Source organism: Lagenorhynchus albirostris, chromosome 11 (assembly GCF_949774975.1).
Source record: "Lagenorhynchus albirostris chromosome 11, mLagAlb1.1, whole genome shotgun sequence".
NCBI lineage: Eukaryota > Metazoa > Chordata > Mammalia > Artiodactyla > Delphinidae > Lagenorhynchus > Lagenorhynchus albirostris.
The window spans coordinates 77,854,092-77,873,931 of NC_083105.1; the positions used below are offsets into that span (position 1 = coordinate 77,854,092).

At 35.8% G+C, this 19,840-nt stretch overlaps 1 protein-coding gene across 2 annotated transcripts in view; it reads right to left on the reverse strand.

Annotated features, from left to right (window-relative positions):
• Positions 1–6,509: 6,509 nt before the first annotated feature.
• The window catches only part of BICD1 (BICD cargo adaptor 1), a 196,842-nt gene continuing 183,511 nt past the window's right edge, over positions 6,510–19,840 (reverse strand). The window contains exons 8-9 of one of the 2 annotated variants that reach the window (XM_060165194.1): positions 11,162–11,247; positions 6,510–7,615 (exon numbers count right to left, since the gene is read on the reverse strand). In XM_060165194.1, the coding sequence (XP_060021177.1) occupies positions 7,528–7,615; positions 11,162–11,247 (174 nt within the window). In that variant the 3' untranslated portion in view covers positions 6,510–7,527. The remainder of the gene's footprint in view (positions 7,616–11,161; positions 11,248–19,840) is intronic. The other variant, XM_060165196.1, reaches the window with a different exon arrangement.

Here is a 19,840-nt window from a genome sequence, read left to right on the forward strand (position 1 = left end):
ATCTGCATTTTAATTTTGCACTGAGTCTCACAAATTATGTAGACCGTTATAACATTTCTTTACTATTTAACAGGATGTCACTAGAGTTATGATTTGTTTATATTGCTTTTTACATTTAAATTACATTATACATTTTGTTTACTTTTGAAACCGGCAATATTTTTTTACAGTGAGATTTATCTTCCTTGACAGTTATGTTGTAGATGAATTATCCTGAGTTTCTTCTTAAGGTATTTAAGCGATAGTTGATTCATAAAATGTTTAAGAATGGACTCAGTCAGATTATTTCACTGTACACATTAAGGCTCCTTCAAATACAGCATTAGAGATACAGTTTTTAGATTGACAAGGAAAGAATGATAGGAATAGCCATTCACTTCATTTAAAGACCATTTCCCCCAGTGAGCTGGCATTTAGTGCCTGCTCATATTATAGTAGGTGACATTAGGTTCCATAAAAATTCCACATGTGTTATGAGAAAAGCTAGATGGCAAGGAGCCAAGGAATTGTACTGAGTTCCTACAATGCGCTAGTCAATGTGTGTATAACCAAAAACTAAGAAAACCCCTTGCATGAAATCCCGTCAATTCTGGCCTCTTCTCCTCAGTGGGGTTGCAGGAAACCTCCACATTGCTCTCTGTATAGTGCTATCCCAGTTGCCTACAAAATGTAGGAAGACGAAAGACGATGCTCCTGGAGGCTGATCCAGTTTTTCTAGCTTTTGAATATAGCAGGCTATCAGCTTTATTGTATATGAGAAGATCAAGGATCAAATACACTTATAATATCAAAGAAAAACAATAGCTTTCAGAGACAAAAAAAGATTGTTAGGGAAGTTTACACTATTATTTCTAGTGTTGTATTTATTCAACAGGTAAGCAGGCAACTTTAGCTGGGACCGTTGCAGTGCCCATGGTGGGTTATTTCGATTCATTAAAACGAGGATTGCATTAGAGGTTTCAACTCCTTGGAACCTCACGTTAAGTCCATATTCTGGCTTTCTCGCCTCCAGAAATAAAGCCAGGTCAGAGCAGGTGGCTCCCAAAGCAGCCCATTTGCCACAGCACATATCTGAAGAGCGGGGGGGGGGGGGGGGGGGGGGGGGGGGGGCTAGCCAATTAACTTTCCTCAGGTTTGAGACTCTGATGTTTCTTCATATGAAAGAGGACAAAGCATTGTCTCCCAAAATAAAGCATACAAGCTTCATTCTTCTTTCATTAAAATACTGTTTCCGTTTTTTAAGAACAGGCATTTCCTTCATGTTGGTACATTTCTAATTTAATTCAGCTAAGCGTATCCTCCTGCCAAAACAACCTTTTAGAAAAGATTACAAGTAGGAGTGATGATAAATGGAGAAAATGGGCTAAGTTGACACACATTCCTTAATAAGATTGTGTAGAAACGTCAAAGCGAAGCATTCAGTTTTTAGTTTGAATAAGCGTTCACTTCGAGTAAATATATAAATCATAGAAATTCATAAATTTTTCCTTTTTTTGTAAGTACAAATCAACATAAAATACAGACACACTGCTCAAACTGATAAAATGGTACCATAGATGAAATGAATGAAAGATAACCAGTTTATTTACTGGAAAGAGTTATGCATTACACCATATGCGGTTGGTAACATAAACCAAGATAAAAGAATTGATGTATTGGCCTCGGTTATTTTCTTAGCACTGTAGTGCCTTTTCCAACCATTGAGTGCATGATCAAATATAAATACAAGCACATATTGTATGGATTCTCCCATGAGACATTCACTTAGGATTGTCAACAAAAAAAGTTTAAAAGGACAAGCAAAAATAAATTCATAAAATAATTTTTTGGATTTAAAATAAAGGCATTTGTCTTCGAGAACAAGTTTCCTATGAAATTTGGATTTAAAAAAATAATTAGCAACAGAGAGTGTCTTAGGTCAGTCTTTTAGTCAAGTTTTCATATGGTATTATCATTAGGTGGAAACACTTCACATCATTTAACACCAAAAGGCATAATAACAAAATTGCAATTAAATGTAAGAATAGCAGGACCATTACAACAATAATCATACAGTGTACAAATCAGGGTTGGCCACACATTACACAAGTGTTAATACTGGAAAGAAATACAGTGTTAGAATTATGTATGGTTCATCACATATGCATAATCATGCAAATAAAAACACTGAGTAGGTTACAAAAATGTCATAAAATATTTTCAAAGAATTGTTTAATTGACTAACAGTCACACCATGGAGCTGAAAACTTTGTGACAATAAGTTAAAATCATTTACTTCCTCTAAGATTTGGTGCACAATCATATCTTTGAACTCAAACAACAAAATGATTCATTCTGTATCTCCATTATCACTGAATAATGATTTGTCAACAAAATGATGCCATTTCTCTTTATAGTTCTCTGATATTTGTTTTAAAATGACTTTTTAAAAAGAAAAACAGTCATACTAGAAAGCATCAGATTTACTTCTCAGTGTTTTCATTAGAGGACCATAACAGAATAATTTTGAAAGAAAAAGAAGTTAAAATAAAAACATGTTCTCAACCAATGTTCTATAGCAATTAAACTCCAACCACAGAAATAATCTGGCTCAGCAGTTTATCCAGGCTTCAGTTTAAATAGGGCAAATTTCAAATAACTCTAGAGGAAAAGGATGAAAATACACCAGGGATTAGAGCCATGCATTTCAATATGGAAAGGAGACCAGATATAGGAAAGAATCTCCTTACATTCCTAATGGAGAGATCACAAGAGAAATAAGATTTTCTATAGTGTTCATATTATGAATATGGGAAAGCTTACATGATGTGAAATATCTCATGCAAACATTTTACATGGCATACTTTTATGCACTCACACCCTTACACTAAAGGCAGTTAACTGTTGCTCTTCTTCATAAGTAGAATATTATTTCTGGAAAATCCTTGATTAGGGAACATATCTTAATACTAAATATCTTTTTAAGTTATTCTTTAAGAAGGACAAAAGAGATGTCTAGATGAAATCTTTCAGATGTAAATATAATAGAATCAGGATACAAATGCAATGTATCAAGGACTGTGGCAGTTAACTTGTCATTTAAATAAAGATGAATTAAATTACAGATACAACTCATCTGGGGGCATTATTACAAACAATGGAAAAGGTCACTCGGGAGCTAGATTGGTCTTGTACGTCCACAGAAAGTGATTTTAAAATAAAAATTGCTTGTCAATATCAGTACTGATCATGTTATCTATCACATCTTCAATTTAACAGCTTTTTGAAGAATTGTATTCTATTTAATGAAAACATATTCTTGTAAATTTTTTGAAATCTTAAATATAAGGACTATTTTAAATTACTCTGGTTTATAAACAAACAAAAAACATAGAGGGTAAATTTTTTAAATTATGAACTTTATCCTAAGAGTTCCTTTTGAATCTAGTCCTACTTTATATCTACAATATTAACACATTTGTGGCATCATGGGTTGAACTAGCACAGTTCCTTGGTGGAAATCCATCAGTTTCCCATGATGTGTCTTTCTGAGATACAGATTATGTCTTTTGGCTGATTGATTATAACAATTACACATTAAATTTGCCATTCTTAGCTCAGTAGAAAATATATTTCATTTCTTCCTTTTCATATTTTGTAATTTCCAATTGAGAATTGTAAAGATTTTATTTAAAACAGAATATCAGGAAATGTCCACATTCACAGTTGATTAATTTGACTGGTGTTTCATGCTTGTTTGAAACAGAAAGACTATCTGTACAGGAAAATTTTTCAAAGCATGGAAAAAGCAAATATTGTAGACTGAAGATCCTTTTAAGAAAAGATAAAATTTGAGAAGAATTTGTCCCCGAGGGATTGCATACCTATTTCTGAAGTATTCCTGAGGACGTTTGTTTTTTTAGACTCTGACAATTGAGGCTTTTTATGGTAAAATTACTACATTCTGGACAACTTTAAAGATATTATGAAATATAGCTGGAAGGAAAAATAATACTGACAACCCTGTTTTGTTTTTTAACCAAATATCTTGGAAAAATTAAGATTGCTATCCTATTTTCAAGGGATAAAATATTTTATGACTAACCAGTATAAATTTAATGTATTTTTAAATTTTAAATAAAAGAACCATAGAATTATGGAATCCCAGAATTATAATACATTATGGTAAGATTTCTTGCCACATAACTTAATCCTTACTAGACCACCAGTAATATTTAATTCTTAAAAAACAAATCTTCCTTATGATTATCAATTTTGATGATTAATTTCCTACTGTTTAAAGTCTCCTTCCAAGAGTTAATATAAATCCTTCAGACCGAAGACATTTTTTTTATTCTAATCTTCGTAACGGCAGCCATAGTTGGTACCTATCCTTTGTTAAATTTTCTTGATGATCACTATTGTACCTCTTCTTCCCTAGGCTAAAGTATAATCTTGATAAATCTTTTCTTAATTATTTAATAACTTTCTATTTTCACCAAGTTCTCCAAATTCCTCTTATTGAAACAGAACTGGATATGAAAAAGGGATATGATGAATCATGAGTTGATTGGAATGATTAATTCGGGGTCCTGTATGCCCCTGTGCACCCAGACCAAAGGCAATTTATTGCTCCTTTTTATTTTAAATATTTTATTTTTTTAACTAAGAAAAATCCTCAGTAGTAAAGTATTTCTGCATCCTATTCTTTTCAGTATGGTAATTGTGCTTACTTTTTAAAGTCTTGCTAGTTATCTTTAATCTTTGCCCACTGTGTTTGCAATAATTAGCCAGTATTGTCATTATACTTCTATAGTTGGTTTTTCTTCCCCAAGTCTGTCTTCAACTAGTCTTATTGAGGTTTATTCTTTTTTATTTTCACTAGTTCTTCAGTTTTCCAGTTTCCTTTTAAATCCTGATGTTTCTTTACAGGTACTGATTTTTATCAATGCTACACATATTTGTCCATTTTAAATGCCTATAAATAAATATAGATATGGCCCAGTTTAAACTATACTAAGTGAAGCCACAGTATAAATACATGGAACTCTCTCTTACTGCTTAGGGACTACAATCTAGTTTTGTGCTGAAAATTAGAAATTTATTTCCAAGTTTCTATATCTTTCTGGCAAAGTTTGCTAAAATTAACATTTTTATAGAATTACTATTTCAAAACAAGCATTTCCCACTCTGTTAATATAATGAACTGAAATAAAACTAGTATATAATAGACTTAATGATAAACTTTTTATTGGAAGAAATAAGTGTTTTGTCTATGACCCAGCTTTTCAGCTGGTCACAAATATAGCGTAAGAGAGCACAAATGCCCTATAGTTACACACAGACAATACTCACTGCTGAATTCCCTGCACCACCAACAAAACTGATGAGGCAATATAGGAAAATGTTCTGAGGTACTTTTTAAAAAGGCATATTTTCCCTCAGGCACAGTTTTTAATTAAAAGTCAACTTAGCAGCTATGCCACTTCTCAGGTCCGAACACATGATGCTTGAAAAAGAAAAAGCAGGGATGGGGGTGGGGGAGCTTCCTTTAACTGAACTCTAATAAAATCCACACAGTCTCACTAAGACTGGTACCAGGCAGATACAACACCAATAAAATAAAGAAAATGTTTAGAGTAGCAAGGCAATGCAAGTGGAAAGAACAGAAGTTTAGGTGGCCATGATCAGGGCTTTATGAAGATTTGTTTTGTTTCTTTTTCCGTATTTTAACCTGAATCCCTATTTTGGTGAAGATTTCCAACTACTGCAAGTTGCATAATAAATGACACTGTTGAAAATAGCACTCATATGAGGAATTCAAAATCCCTTGGTTGCTTTGGTAACAGTGACCACTACTTAATAGGTGTACGACTGATGAGAGCTCCTGCTCTGTGCTTTATGACTTGCCGACTGGCTGCCACCTTTGATGGGCCACTCTACTAGTGTTCCACCACTTCCGCTAAGTAAGCTGAGTGGCTCCTACTGGATCGCCATTGTTAGAGCCCTGCATTGTTAACTACCTTTTGTGTTAATAGTGAGGATTGTTTTGTTTTAAAGAGAAGTTACAGATATCATTACACGAAAAGGTCAAACCGGTATGGTTTTAAACAAGTTAAGGCTACCTGACTAGACAAGGAATGAGGGATAGGAGCAGGTGTGTGGGCAGCACTTGATATAAGGAGCCCAAGAGTGTTAGACCTTTCAGCTCAATTAGCTGTTTTCCTTGTTTGTCAGATTATGTGCAAAATTAATTTTGCTGTGAAAATCCACTGCCTTAAATTAAGTCATAAAAGTTACTCAGCAGAATCTGTAAATTAACTAGGAACATGTATTGTCTCAATATAACATAATGATTGTAGGCACCTGAGTGTTTGTCAAAAGTAGACAGTGAGCTAAGGTTTATTACCTGTTGTTTTTTTGGCAAGGAAGATGCATTATGAAAAAAACCTAACAACAACAGAACATACAATTTTAATCAGAATTTGAACACTTTCTGGGTAAATTAATTAACCAAAGGCTAACTTACATATGCATATATTTTTCCCATTTATACTTGATATCTTGTAACAAGAAATACTCATAGTAGACCCTGAATTGGGGAGAAGTAAAAAAAATTCTGGTCATTAAATAAACACACCATTTTTTCCCCTTCACGTTATTTAGCCTTCTTTAACATTATCACACACACATATACACACACAAAGGAGCAGCACCAGTGCATATACTTGTCTGCAATTTAAAAAAAATTAAAGATGCCATCAAAAGTTGAATAAGTCAATGAATCATAACATAGTCTCTTCTTTAGATTTACTTAATAATGTCCAGTGAAGAATTCTAGTTAAAAAAAAAAAAACAGAAAAAACAGCAGACAATGAGCTACCGATTAGAAAGTAAGTGCATAAACAATATCAGTGTAGCAGCAAAATACAGTTATTGTTAACATTCCGATGCACCTCATTTATCACTTTGTGCAAGAAAAATGACCACAGTCTGGCCAATTCCAGATTTCAGACTAAATTAAAATCATACTTAATTGAGCAAATTATGTGTATTTTAAAATAAATGAAGTTCATCTCTCATAGAAATGATTTTTATAGACATAAATCATGTGGCAAATAAAGTACAAAGTAAATATCAATGACCAAAAAATTAGAATCAACTTCTGTAGCTGAATTTGAAGTGTAAGGAAAGATGATTTTACAATATATGTATTTTACATTGTCTGAGGTCTCTCTTAAGCTATCGAGGTAAAGCCAGCCATCTGAGATACATATTTCCTGTTTCATTTATTTTGATTTAACTGAACTGTAGCCATTTGATTGCAGAAGTTTATCTGTGACTTAGAGAAACCATAAAGTGTTTTATCACACCGGCGTCTGTGCTTTGTGTTATTCTTCCCAACTTCCTCTCATCTTGCAAAATGATGGCCATTAATTCAATCAAACATCTAACCACCGAGAAGAAAACACGCGCTGGATCTTGGGCAGTATCCTGTGTGTGGCTACAAAACGTTCACCCCAGGTATTCGTCCACGGGAGATGAAGACTAGGGGTAAGGAGGCTTGGAGAGACAGTGTAGAGGGGCGCACTGAGAGCTGGAATGTGGCTGCTCATCGGGCAGAGCTATGTCAGGACTGCAAATGAGAAACAAGCATGTCAGCCAGAAATGCATTTACAAGGGGCTAGACACAGTTGTAAGGGTTCAACAGACATTCTTTTCACAGGAATTTTGCATAGAAAATGGCTTAAATCTAAAGCATGCCAAGACAACTGCAGATTTTTCAAAAAAATGCCCCCCAAAAGAAAAATGAAATGCACTGGGGAAATAGTATGTGAACGCCTCCCCAGCAATCACTCTTTTCAATTTCTTCACACAGTCTCATTCCCCTAGGTCTCTGGGTTAGTTGCAAGATTTCTTGAGATCAGTTCTTTTCGAACTTTAATGATTGCATAGCAATCACCGGGAGTGATTCTGATTCAATAGGTCTGGGGTGTAACCTGAGAATCTGCATTTCAAAGAAGTTCCTGGGGACACGGACGTGCTGGACCAAGGTTTTAGAGGATTCTACAGTTCTCTGGTAGATTCAATAGGAGAACTAATTTGCCTGTTGATCTGCTCTAAGGGCTCCCCCTACCTGCTTTAGCTTGGTAGTGTAAATATGACAGAAGAGCAAGTATATAATGCAGACTTCGAAAATGACCACGTCTGAGAGCCTCCAGTTTAAATGAACACAGAGACGCTCAGGCTCATCAACGTCTTGCTGAAAAGTATTGGAGAATAAGGATGCAAAATCATTGAATTTCCTAAAGTAATACTACAAAACAGATTTGGGTTCAGACCTCTTAAAATGTGACTAGTAGGGGGAAAATCACACTATAGGTATTTTTTTTTAATTGAAAAAGATTGGCATTTTTCTAAAACTCTGCTTTTTTCCTTTATACTTTGAAACCATAGAATAATTTCTGCCAGGAGTGTTACATAAGAAAGCTATTCAAGGTTTATTATTGTTATTTATTAATTTAATCATAATTTTAAAAAAACTAACACTATTATTCAAGTCATTAAAAATGAGCACTAAACAATTTTTATCTTTGGTATACTATGTATATCTCTTGAGTTTTAATACAGAATCATAATTATGTACAATACTGCTCAGCTTGGGGTCACCCTTACTTCCCTTACTCTTTGAACTGCTATAAATTTAGTTTAAATGGAGATATGCTATTCTGCACTAGTTAGGACAAGCAGTGATAAAAATGATTTTTCCTATCTATTTTAAAATGTGATAGGTAAACATGGGAGAGCTAGAGGTTCAACATAAGGACTAAGAAAATACTGCATGACAGGATTCTTCCTCCACCCTCCAGAAAGAGTCAGATGGCCCGGGAAATAGAGCAGCAGATAGACTTTCCCACAGACCTAATGGAGTTTCTTTCTGTTAAATCTGCATGATTTAGAATGAGTTTCTTTTTAGGGGACTAAACATGTTATTCAGCATAAGTTACGGCAAGTAGCACAGGGTGGTCACATCGTACAAGAGGCGTAAGTGTTTGAAGACCCATGGAGTTCAATACTCTTCTTGATAAAGGAAGGCAAGCATTTCTGTTTGACCAGCTGAAGTGTGTAGTAATGGCTTAAACATGGGTTATACCTCGGCCCAACACATTGTGTCATTTCATGATAAATAAATTTTTTTTATTATTTCAGATTTCTTAAAGTGATAGATTATAAATATTTCATATTATAGTATTACTATTTTTAATTTGCATAAAATACAATTGCACTGTGTATATTGTGTGACAGAAGCATATTTTTGGTTTACAGATTGAGGAATCTCTTCTTGAATGTAAATACTGTATTTGATAAGTTCTAGTCAAATAATTTAATCATAATAATCATAATAATTTAATCATAATAAGTTCTAATCATTTAGTCAAACTGGTTCTCAAAAAAAAAAGCAAGGTGAAATAAATTATTAAACTTAAAATGATTCCTCATTAGCCTTTCCATTTCTTATCTAATTGAAACACTTAATATAGTAGCCTTCTCAAATTAGAGAGGTTATGAGAGACAGCAGATTTCTGTCTTAAGGAATGGTTAGGTACTAAGAACGGTTAGTGGTAGTAACAGCTATTGAGAGCATACTGTGGCCCAGGCCTGTGCCTTGCTGAATCCTCCCAGTAGCCGTTCTCTTTCTCACTTTACAAGTAAGGAAACGAAATCTTAGCCAGCAAAAGCAACTTTCCAAGATTACGCAGTTAGTAGGTGTCAGAGGCGAGGCGCGATTCAAACCCAGTAATGTGATTCCAGAGCTCATTCACTCCCTGAACTTCTGTTGCGCGCCTGGCACTGCCCCAGGCCCTGGGTGGGGTGGGGGCACTTTGTGGAGAACGGACTGCAGGCTAAGAGCCCACGTCCTTCTACATTACACACGTAGGATCCCACTGAAATGGGTTTGAACATTTATAATTATATTCAGTTACTTAATGACTGAAATTACTAATGGCGTTTGTATGTTAATGAAGAACTTTCCTGAAGTAAAAACCTGTTGCTGGAAGTTGTGGGAACAGCAGGCTGAGACATCAGTTGGAAGATGCTGGCTTGGAGCCTATTTAATCACATAACTTCTCCTGCTCACTTGATGTCCCACTTAAATAGCTGGCTGCACAACCACTTGAGAGACCAAGTCATCACTGGGGCTCTGGCTGCTGCTGTGTTTCCAGGGAGCACTTGCGGCTCCCCAGCTCTCAGCTCTAACCCATGACCACATGCAGCCTGCTACTGACATCTACTCCTCAGACATACATGGAAGTATGTCTGGGCCTGCCCTTACTCAACAGAAGCCTTGCCCTGGGAGAAGAGCAACAGTTATATTAAAATAAGGAGAGAACAACAAGCAGGCTATAACAGCCACAACCAGACTATAAAAACTAGACACCATTGGAGGCCAAATAACTGGAGATGAAGGATTTCAAGAAAATGATTAGGTCCTGATGGGGTGCTCTGATGATGTGTGGAAGTTCGCCTGTGGAATTTACCATAAAGGTAAGTTCATAATGGATTTGCAAAGCTTTCACTGGAAAAGAAATTGTTTAGCAAACTCTCCAGTTTAGCATCCAGGGAGTATGTAGATCTGCCTTTAAAATTCTTCAGTTAATCTTACATAAAAGGCACTATCACTGCAAATATTCTTTTTTTGAATGCCAATTACAAGGTTTTCTCTACCTTTCAATTTCAGTTTCATTGAGGGTACTGAGTGGACAGAAAACAGAAACACTTTCATAAAGTTGTCTTGGAACAGACATCAGATATGCTTTATATCCTTCCTAATTGTTTGCCTGGGAAATACATTCTGAGGACAAAAGACAAGCAATTCCAGGTTTTATATTTTGGACGGTAATGAAACGCTGGGCTAACCAAGTATTTACCCACACAGGGGAGCTGAAGGCCACCTTAGGCTACGTGCCAGTGGCCAGTAAAATGAACTCTAGCTCTCTTGCATTTTCAGTGGGCATGTGTGGACTTCAGGAGTCCAGTATGTGTCTGTGTAGCCCATAATTGAAATAAAATGTGGCAAGTATAATTATGTATAGGCAGTCATGATGTGGGAAAGCAGAGCTTGGGGGTCTATGGAACTGATGTGCAACTGGGTGGGAAGAGTGAGGACATCAGAATTTACCTGAGAGTCGGGCAGTCTTGCCCCCCGGCTAGTTGTGAGCGCTGTGGCGGTACGGAGGCAGCAGGCTGCTGACAATCTATAAGAAACTGATAAATTAGACACGTATACGAAGAGACAACAGAGAAACGTGTTAGTAACAATAACTTAAGCAGCTGCCTGAGAGATTTAGTGAGGAATGTGCATTCACACAGAAACATCTGGATTAAGCTTCTTTTTTTTCCCCTGAATGATGCCAATAGAAAAGACAAGGCTTTTTCCTTAATTACATACAGTATTTAAAAATTAGTGACACAAAATTAGTCCTGAGAGTTCTCAAGTACCTTAGGACATACGTGGCCATTCATATTTGGTATTTAGCTACATCTAAAAATAAGGGATCTATTAACATAATGAAAGATCTTCAAGTTCTGAACCTGAACATGATGGTAATTACTTGCTCAGCAGTTAGATTTGCTGTTCCAAAATGGTACCCATAGTCGGACACACCGGCATATTGTCAATCCCATAGGTACATTGAGAAAAGCATGCAATACAAACTTTTCCATGATTAATAGTAGGATATTGGAGAAGGAAATCATCTTTACAGTTTTCTGAAAATAGGTTTTATTTATCAAAAGCAAGAATTGTTAGAAATCTTAGAATGTTTATTTTATATATATTAAATTGTCAGTAACTGACAGAGAAAGCTAACCTGAATGGGAAATCTACTGTTATTTTTGTCATTTTAAAATCATACAATAAAAAAAAAAGCAATCATACAATATAGCTCACACTAGGTTGACAAAGCACTAGCTAGTAAAAGTTCAGGCTTTAGCTGATCAGTTATGTTACTCATCTACTCCAAGAAAGACCATGTGCTGGGTGTTCTAAAATAATCAAAGAGCAGTCTGTTTACTGGTATCAGGCTGATGTACTAGGATCACCTGTGAAGCTAGTTAGAAATGCATACATTATATTTCTGCAAAAAAGATTTTGCAAAAAAGTTAAAATAAGAATTAAAAATTCAATTATTCTTAAATAATTGCAGGATTTCCTCTGCTAACTGCTTAGACTATGTATTTGCTTAGCAAACCTCTTTCCCTCTATGTTATATATGTAATATTTAAGCCAAATTACCACAAATTCTGGATTTAAAGTCAAATTAATGAACCTCTACTGAAATTTACGTTCAAAGGCTTGAATCTAAGCATCCCTTGTTCTAAAGCCAACATATTCTCTATTGTAACAAAATCTGCTTGTATAACTCCAGAATACCAAAATTCATAAAAATTGCTCATGCTTTTGTATAAGACATTGCAAACACACTAAAGTTGTCTGTGATGCAAAGTAGAATATAAGATAGGCTTGATTTAAGTTAATTCAAGAGAACATCACTGAAGACAGAGACCCTTTTATAAGGTGGCCTTTGTTGCAGAGTAACTTATTAATTATTGTTTTTTAAGAGGAGCAAGATCTGATTCGTTGAGTAGCTGGTGTTCAGATTATCATAGTAAAAGTCTTTCAAATGTAAAAAATATTTCCATTTTCTTGGCTTTGGAGAATACTTTCTATTTTTTATTTAAGTCTTTGTTTTTCCATTTTGCAGCTTGATTAGCTCAATGATTCCCTTTTGTAGAAACTCAGGAGTCTTAAAGGATGAACTCCTTTATGCTCTTTTCACCTTTTTCAACGGCTGTGCTAAGGGATAATTTAGGAATTGTTGGACAAATTTAGACAACTATTTTGATGTGGCCACCAGACATGTTTAAGTTAACCAGATGTGTGCTGCCCTCTTCTGTTATATTTGAGTAAATGCAACGAATACAAATGAATGTGAACACTTGGGAATCTGGCCTGTCTTTCCTATTGCCAGGAAGGTATAAATAAAGCTGTTCTATAGCAAAGTTCTGACCTCTATGGAATGGCAAGCCCCAGAATTATAGTAATTAGAGTTTTTAGATGGCCTAAATTCTTTTCCATCTCTCACATTAGATTTTTTTTTCTTTTTGCTAATGTAGTCACAGGTTATTGTTCATTTGAAATATGCTTTGTGATGAAATTTAGAAAACAGGTGAGCAGGACCACAATGGACTCTCTTAATGAAGTGTTTAACATGTGGTGGATATTTCTTACATTTGTAGTGAATATCAGTTTTTCCCTCTTTAGTTATATCACCTCTGGTTAATTATTATTATTACTTTGCGTTTATTATTTATAAGTACTTAGCTAAGTGTTATCCTTAAAGAATAAAAACAAATTCCATAGACAAGATGGTGAAAGAGTAAAAAAAAAAAAGAAATTTGAAAAATAGCTAATCGCTCTGACTCAATTGTCTTCTAAATTCCTCTTCTGTGATCAACAGTCTTCCAGTCATGGACTTGGCTAACCCATGTGTATTTAGCAGGTACTTTGTAAAATGAAAGAGGTGGGTTGAGAGATTGAGAAAGTCCCTTCCAGCTATGAGATGCTGTGGGCTTTACATGATCTTACCTGTTCTTTGTAGGATCTACTCTGGTAGACTCATTCTTGAAGGAACTAGGCCTCATCTCATTGCTTTTGAGGGCATAAAAGATGAGAAGTATGTGACTTAAGGAGGAGGCATCTCAGAACACCAGAAGCCACTGCTGTCATCTGGGGCCACCAGAATTTGTTTCAACCATTCAGCAAGCAAGTTACTAAACTCCAATTATGTGTCTAAAACTGTGTGAGGTGGTAGAGATAAAAGGAAAACAGAAGACATGGTCCCTGGTCAATTGAGAAAGACAAGCATATTCAACAAAGTGTCATGGCGATGATGATGGTAATGGTGATGATGATGAGATGTGGTGGTGGGAGCACTGAGCACTCATTCACTTCTCACCATATGCCAGGCACTGTGCAGGCACTTACTACGTGTGCTCTCCTTTAACCTTGCTTTATTAATCCCAATTTGTGAATGAGGAAAGGGGGACCTAGGTTAAGTAACTTGCCAAAGTTCACTAAGAGGTGGAGCTGGAATTTGAATCCAGGATTGTATGATCCAAGGGCTGAATTAGATTTTAAGACACCTCACTGCAATGCTTCCCATGATAGGGAAATGTAGGGATCTCAGAGCAGGAACAATTCACTAATCTAAGTAGTCAGGAAATGCTTCCTGGAGGTTGTGACATCTAGGTTGTACACCTAGAAAACAAATGAGCAAATTAGCAAAAGAACTTCTTAGCAACTATAAACTCTTTATGGCCTCTACTAATAGTAATAAAATATCTTATAAAATTAAAGTGTTTATTTGAAATGCTCAGAACTGAATTAGATAACACTGTACATTTATATTATAAGGCCATAGGCCTGAGAAATGTCACAGAACTCAAGAGATTGTTAGTGCCTCAAGGGCAGAGATGAATAAGGGATATTATTGTTTAACACATCTATATGTCCTGGTATACACAGGAAGTTATTTGACATTCCTCCCTAAACAAAGGCCTCCAGTAGAAAGGAAGGTAGGAAAGGGGAGAAAGAAGGAAGGAAATTATCTGGTGAGAAAGAAGGAAGGAAATTATTTGGTGAATCAACGTGATGTAATTTCTCCTAGGAACTTTATATTAGTTTTAAGTCTCAGCAACACTCTGGAGTTGTTATTTGCACTATTCCTATCATAAGGAAAAGAAGTATTTTTGATCTATGGGACTATATTAAAATCTCATGTATTCTGAGATTAGTTTTTTCTTTGACATTTTTCATGATCTCTCCCACCAAAAACAAATACAGAGCTTGGCATCACAGTACGGTCTCCACAAACATTCACTGATTAAGTTAATACATGATCACCAGCTAAGAAGTGGCAGAGCAAAGATTTAAAGTTAAACTTTTCCAATGCTAAGGCCTATTTTCTACTCACTACTCTGTTTGTCTCTCGAATTGATGCCAGCTACCTCTAGAAACTATCAGACACATATTGTCAAAGAAACATAAGAACTTCATCAGACAGTTGACCGTAATTTGAAGGCAACTAGTCACCTCAAAAACACAAAGCAAGATAAAAGGTGCAGGAATGGGGATAATATCCAGTTTCTATGAAGAGGTGGCTGAAATTAATGAATTTCATTGGCAGGAAGAGAAAGTCTTGTCATATGGTTTTTCCTCAGGCGTCTACTATTTTTAAACTTTTCGATGCAATTTAGAAAACTAGCCCATTTTCTAAAAGTCAGTGCCTTAGTGACTGCATGGGCCCACTGGTGACTGATTGGGATGGGGGGAGAGCCTCATGGGGGGGGGCCAGGAACACTTCTACGTTTTGGGCTCCACACATGGCTCAGATGGCAGTGGAGGGAGTTGATGCAGTGCTGCTGCAGGGGTGGCTTCCTTGGTGCCTGGATGTTCTGAGGAGGGCAGAGCAGCAGCTCTCTGTGGCTAACAGTCTTCTACAGAATGGCCTGTGCCCCAGCCCCTGGTTTTCCTGACTTGAGAACTAATGCGTCCTAACCATTTCGTGATGTCTTATTTTCCATACCACATCTCCTTCCTTCATGACCATAAACTCCATCAAGTGCTTCACATGTTCCCATGAAAACGATTTCTGTCCCCTGAGTTTTCCTCAGGCCAAACAATCCAAGTTCTTCCTCACAGGACACGATCTCAACCTCTCACACCCACATCTTTGCTCTCTAACCATGCTCCAGTCTGTGTACAACCTTCTAAAAATGAGGTGCTCAGAGAGGAAACCATGAGTGATAAGATGTGGCAGCTGGACAGGGGTGGCAGAGTCCTGCTCATCTGAGACATCCTGATTCTACTAAAAGAGCAGAAGCTTGTGTGGCATTTTTGGGCAGCCACATCACACTGCTATCTCATATGGGCTCACTTTGCTTAAAGATGGTGCTGTCAAGTCATGTTTCCTCCATCCTGTACTTACGGTGTCTGGAATTTCAATGCAATATTTTATGTACCTTTTTTTTTTTTTTTTTTTTTTTGCGATATGCGGGCCTCTCACTGTTGTGGCCTCTCCCGTTGCGGAACACAGGGTCCGGACGCGCAGGCTCAGCGGCCATGGCTCACGGGTCTAGCCGCTCCGCGGCATGTGGGATCTTCCCGGACCGGGGCACGAACCCGTGTCCCCTACATCGGCAGGCGGACTCTCAACCACTGCGCCACCAGGGAAGCCCTATTTTATATACTTTTAACGTTATGTTAATCTCTAAAATGTTTCACCTCTTCCTACCTGATGCATCTTTTAGATTCTATTCTGTCATCTACCATATTAACTTCCTCTTCCTTTTATTTTCTCTCAGGTCAGAAAATGTGATAATTATGACCTTGATTCTTCTCAACTCTAAGCAGGCCAAGGGTTGAAATAAATAAATATGTTTTAATTTAAGGAAACCCACTGGAAAAGGAATACAGAAGCACAAATTCTAACTGAAAATCTGTACTCGAATTTCAGCAGACTTTCTTTTTGGCAAAAATCATTTTAGAGTGAAGTTAAAGTAGTCAAATCAGTCTTGGAAGAAACCAAATTGACAATAGAATGTGAAATTTGAGTAATTATGTTAGTAGAAAATATACGTTTTTATGTACTATGCACTGAGGTGGAGACAGAAAATTTGCATAACATTTTTTTGTTTCCCAACTCAGAAATTCTGAATATTTGTGGATAATAGCACAAAGGTGCTCTCCACAATTAATTACTGACATACTTATGCACACACTCAGGGCTTAAGTGAGGGTTTTACACAATAATTCATGGGACTGGATAATGTGTACATCACAATTTCCTTCCATTTGCCAATGATGCTTCTGCAGCAATTTTTTTATGGTCTCTTTGCCTTCCTCATTATTCTCTATTCCCTTTCTTCTGTGCTCTTCAACTTTCCTCCATGTCAGCATAAGATTTAGGTCCATCAGAGAGATCTTAATGTTTAGATCCCTGCTCCACCAACCAGTAGCTGAGGGACATTGAAGAAGTGACTTCACCATTCTGAGTCTCAGCTTTTCTGTTAAGTGAGGACATTAAATATAAATCTTGCAGATCAGGTGAGAGGATGTTTGTGAAAGCATCCTCTTTCACATCCGTGAACAGGAACTGGTCATCGATAAGACATGAGCGCTAAAGGGAGGAGTCAAGATGACCTTGAGATTTTCAGCTTCAAGAAACAAAGTCCTTGCAATTAACAACAATGAAATTAAAAAGACCAAATAGACCATATAATAAGATCATTTCAACAAGTCTTTGCTCCTATTATTACGTTCATCTAAAATGCTCTTCTCTTCTCTTGGAGTATTCAGAACTAACAAGTTTCAGTCTTTACTCCTGACCACCCAAGAAGGAAGCGTCTGCTTCCCCTAAACTCGGTTAGCACTTATCTCATCTCCTTCAGCATTTCTTGTACACAGCTTTTGACCACTGCGTTTCTTGCAGTGTATCTAAATTCCTCAGTCACGCTATGCAGTTGACAGCAGAGAGAACACTGCCTTATAATTCTTTGTTTCCCCACAGTAGTTTCCTTCGGGAATTTGCATGTGATACAAAAAACCTGCTAATATACTGACTTTGCCTTCCCTAAAGGATCATTAGACTTGTTTATTAGTTACATTATTAATGTCATTGTGTGATGGATCCACTTGAGGCAGAAAGAGTACAATTTAGACATTCCTGTCATCATAACAATATCTTCCTAACAAAAGGAATAAGAAAGAAAATACTCTCTGATAAAGATTTTAAAGCTAATTTAGTGATATCAGGTGATTGATTATTCTTCAATAATTTTAAGACTTTGATGTATAAATCTTGAAAATAATTATAATTGCCATTATTTTAAATATGCCAAATAACATCAATACTAAATTATTCCTCACTAAATCTACAAAATGACTAATAGTGTGTTAGTGAATTAACAGAAGAGTTAATGGAAAGAAGCATCAAAATACATTCTCCTCGCAGTAATAACTGGAACACTTAAGTAGACCTATGGATGCCTATACACATAAACTGAAAAAACAGACATATACAGTAAAGAATTTAAGAAAAAAATAAGAAAAATTTTAAGATAGGAACATTATATAAAGAAAAATAATGAGATAGAAACATTTGCATGAATATAAACAGTAGTTAGGAAAAGCTGAAATATTTTCAAAAACGTAATGATGAATTTAATGGTACATTGGCACTAGTAAAAATGGATAGCTGTGAAAAACTTTTAGCATTTTATAATCAACACATAGAGTTGCTATCTCATCCCTTTTTGCCAAACATATCACATGAGTTTCTCTGAAAGTACCCACAGATAAGACAATAACAATTTCCAGCTACTCAGGGATGTAATCTGCTAATTTATGTCACCAGACACTTCAGCCTTAACTTAACATCAGTGTTTAACACAGCAAATCCCATTATTTATTTATATCCTTTATAGTCAGAGACAATCATTATTCATTAAAAATTTCCAGGGAACGATGCAGACAGAATTGTTGAAACACATAAAAAAATTTCAGGGTAGACAATGCAAAAATATGACTTGGTGACAAATCTTTAAAAACATCTGGCTCTGCTTTCATATAAATGACAACTGTGCATAGTTTATCATACTTTGGGGACAAGCATTAAAACTGTCTTCCACAATGTAGAATCAGAGCATGTCTTGCTAACGAGCAGGAGCATTTGTAGACTTTTCAGTGATTACAGATTAGACAAAAACTTTCACCCAGCTTTCCATTTGCTGTCCTGAGGAATATCATATGACTAGCTGATAAAACAAAGCAATATTAAAAAGTCTATATTTATTTCAAACCTTGCAAAAGAGAAATATAAAAATACCCTGCAGTGTCGTCAACTTTCTGCTTCTGGACAACTTACAATTAAACCATGAGCATGTGTGTAATTAACAGCCTATGTAGGAAGACATGGAAGATACAGGGGAAGAGGGTAATTAAATACAGTGGCACCAAGAGGTAAAAGTACATTTTGTTGCCAGATTCTTACACCAATTAAGTACCTTTTAGAAAATAACGTTTTGTTCTGAAATGACCTTCCCAAGAACAATGTCAGCTGGCACAAAGTTAACTCAGGATGGTATGATGGTCTGTTCTCGTTAAACAACGTCAATAATAGCATGTATCAGATGAAGACCAGCTATACCTTTGAATGTCAGAATTAATTCACCATCAAAAAGAAACAAAAGAGAAATAAGTTAAACTACAAACAAGAACCTGCCAAAAAGATCAAGTGAAAATATATCCCAAACAAGAAAAATATTTGAGACACCACTCAGTGAAATGTGTTTGATTTGCTTATTTAATATATATATATATATATATAGTCATTTCAAAAAAAATCAAAACTAGAAAATATCCTGAGAGGTTCAGGGCATCCTCTTCTGTAAAGCGATGGATCTGAAAATTATAGACTATCACCAATGTCAGTTGTTTCTTGGCTTTTTTTTTTTTTAAGAAAAGAAGAAATACTTATAACATGTAATCCATATTTTGGGGAGGGGGGACAACTCAGAAACCCCAAAACTAAACCAAAATTCCTCACAAGAAAATTAAACCATATGTATAACTTGGTTAAAGGAAAGGCAATATATTTAAATATTAAATATTTTTAAAATACAAGTTTACAGAAGGTGATTATTCAGTTCTCAAAGAAAAGAATAAAGATTTACAGTAACAAGCTTCCTAATGTAAAAGTATTTGATTTGTAGAAATTTAATTGAAGCAAAGCTCTTC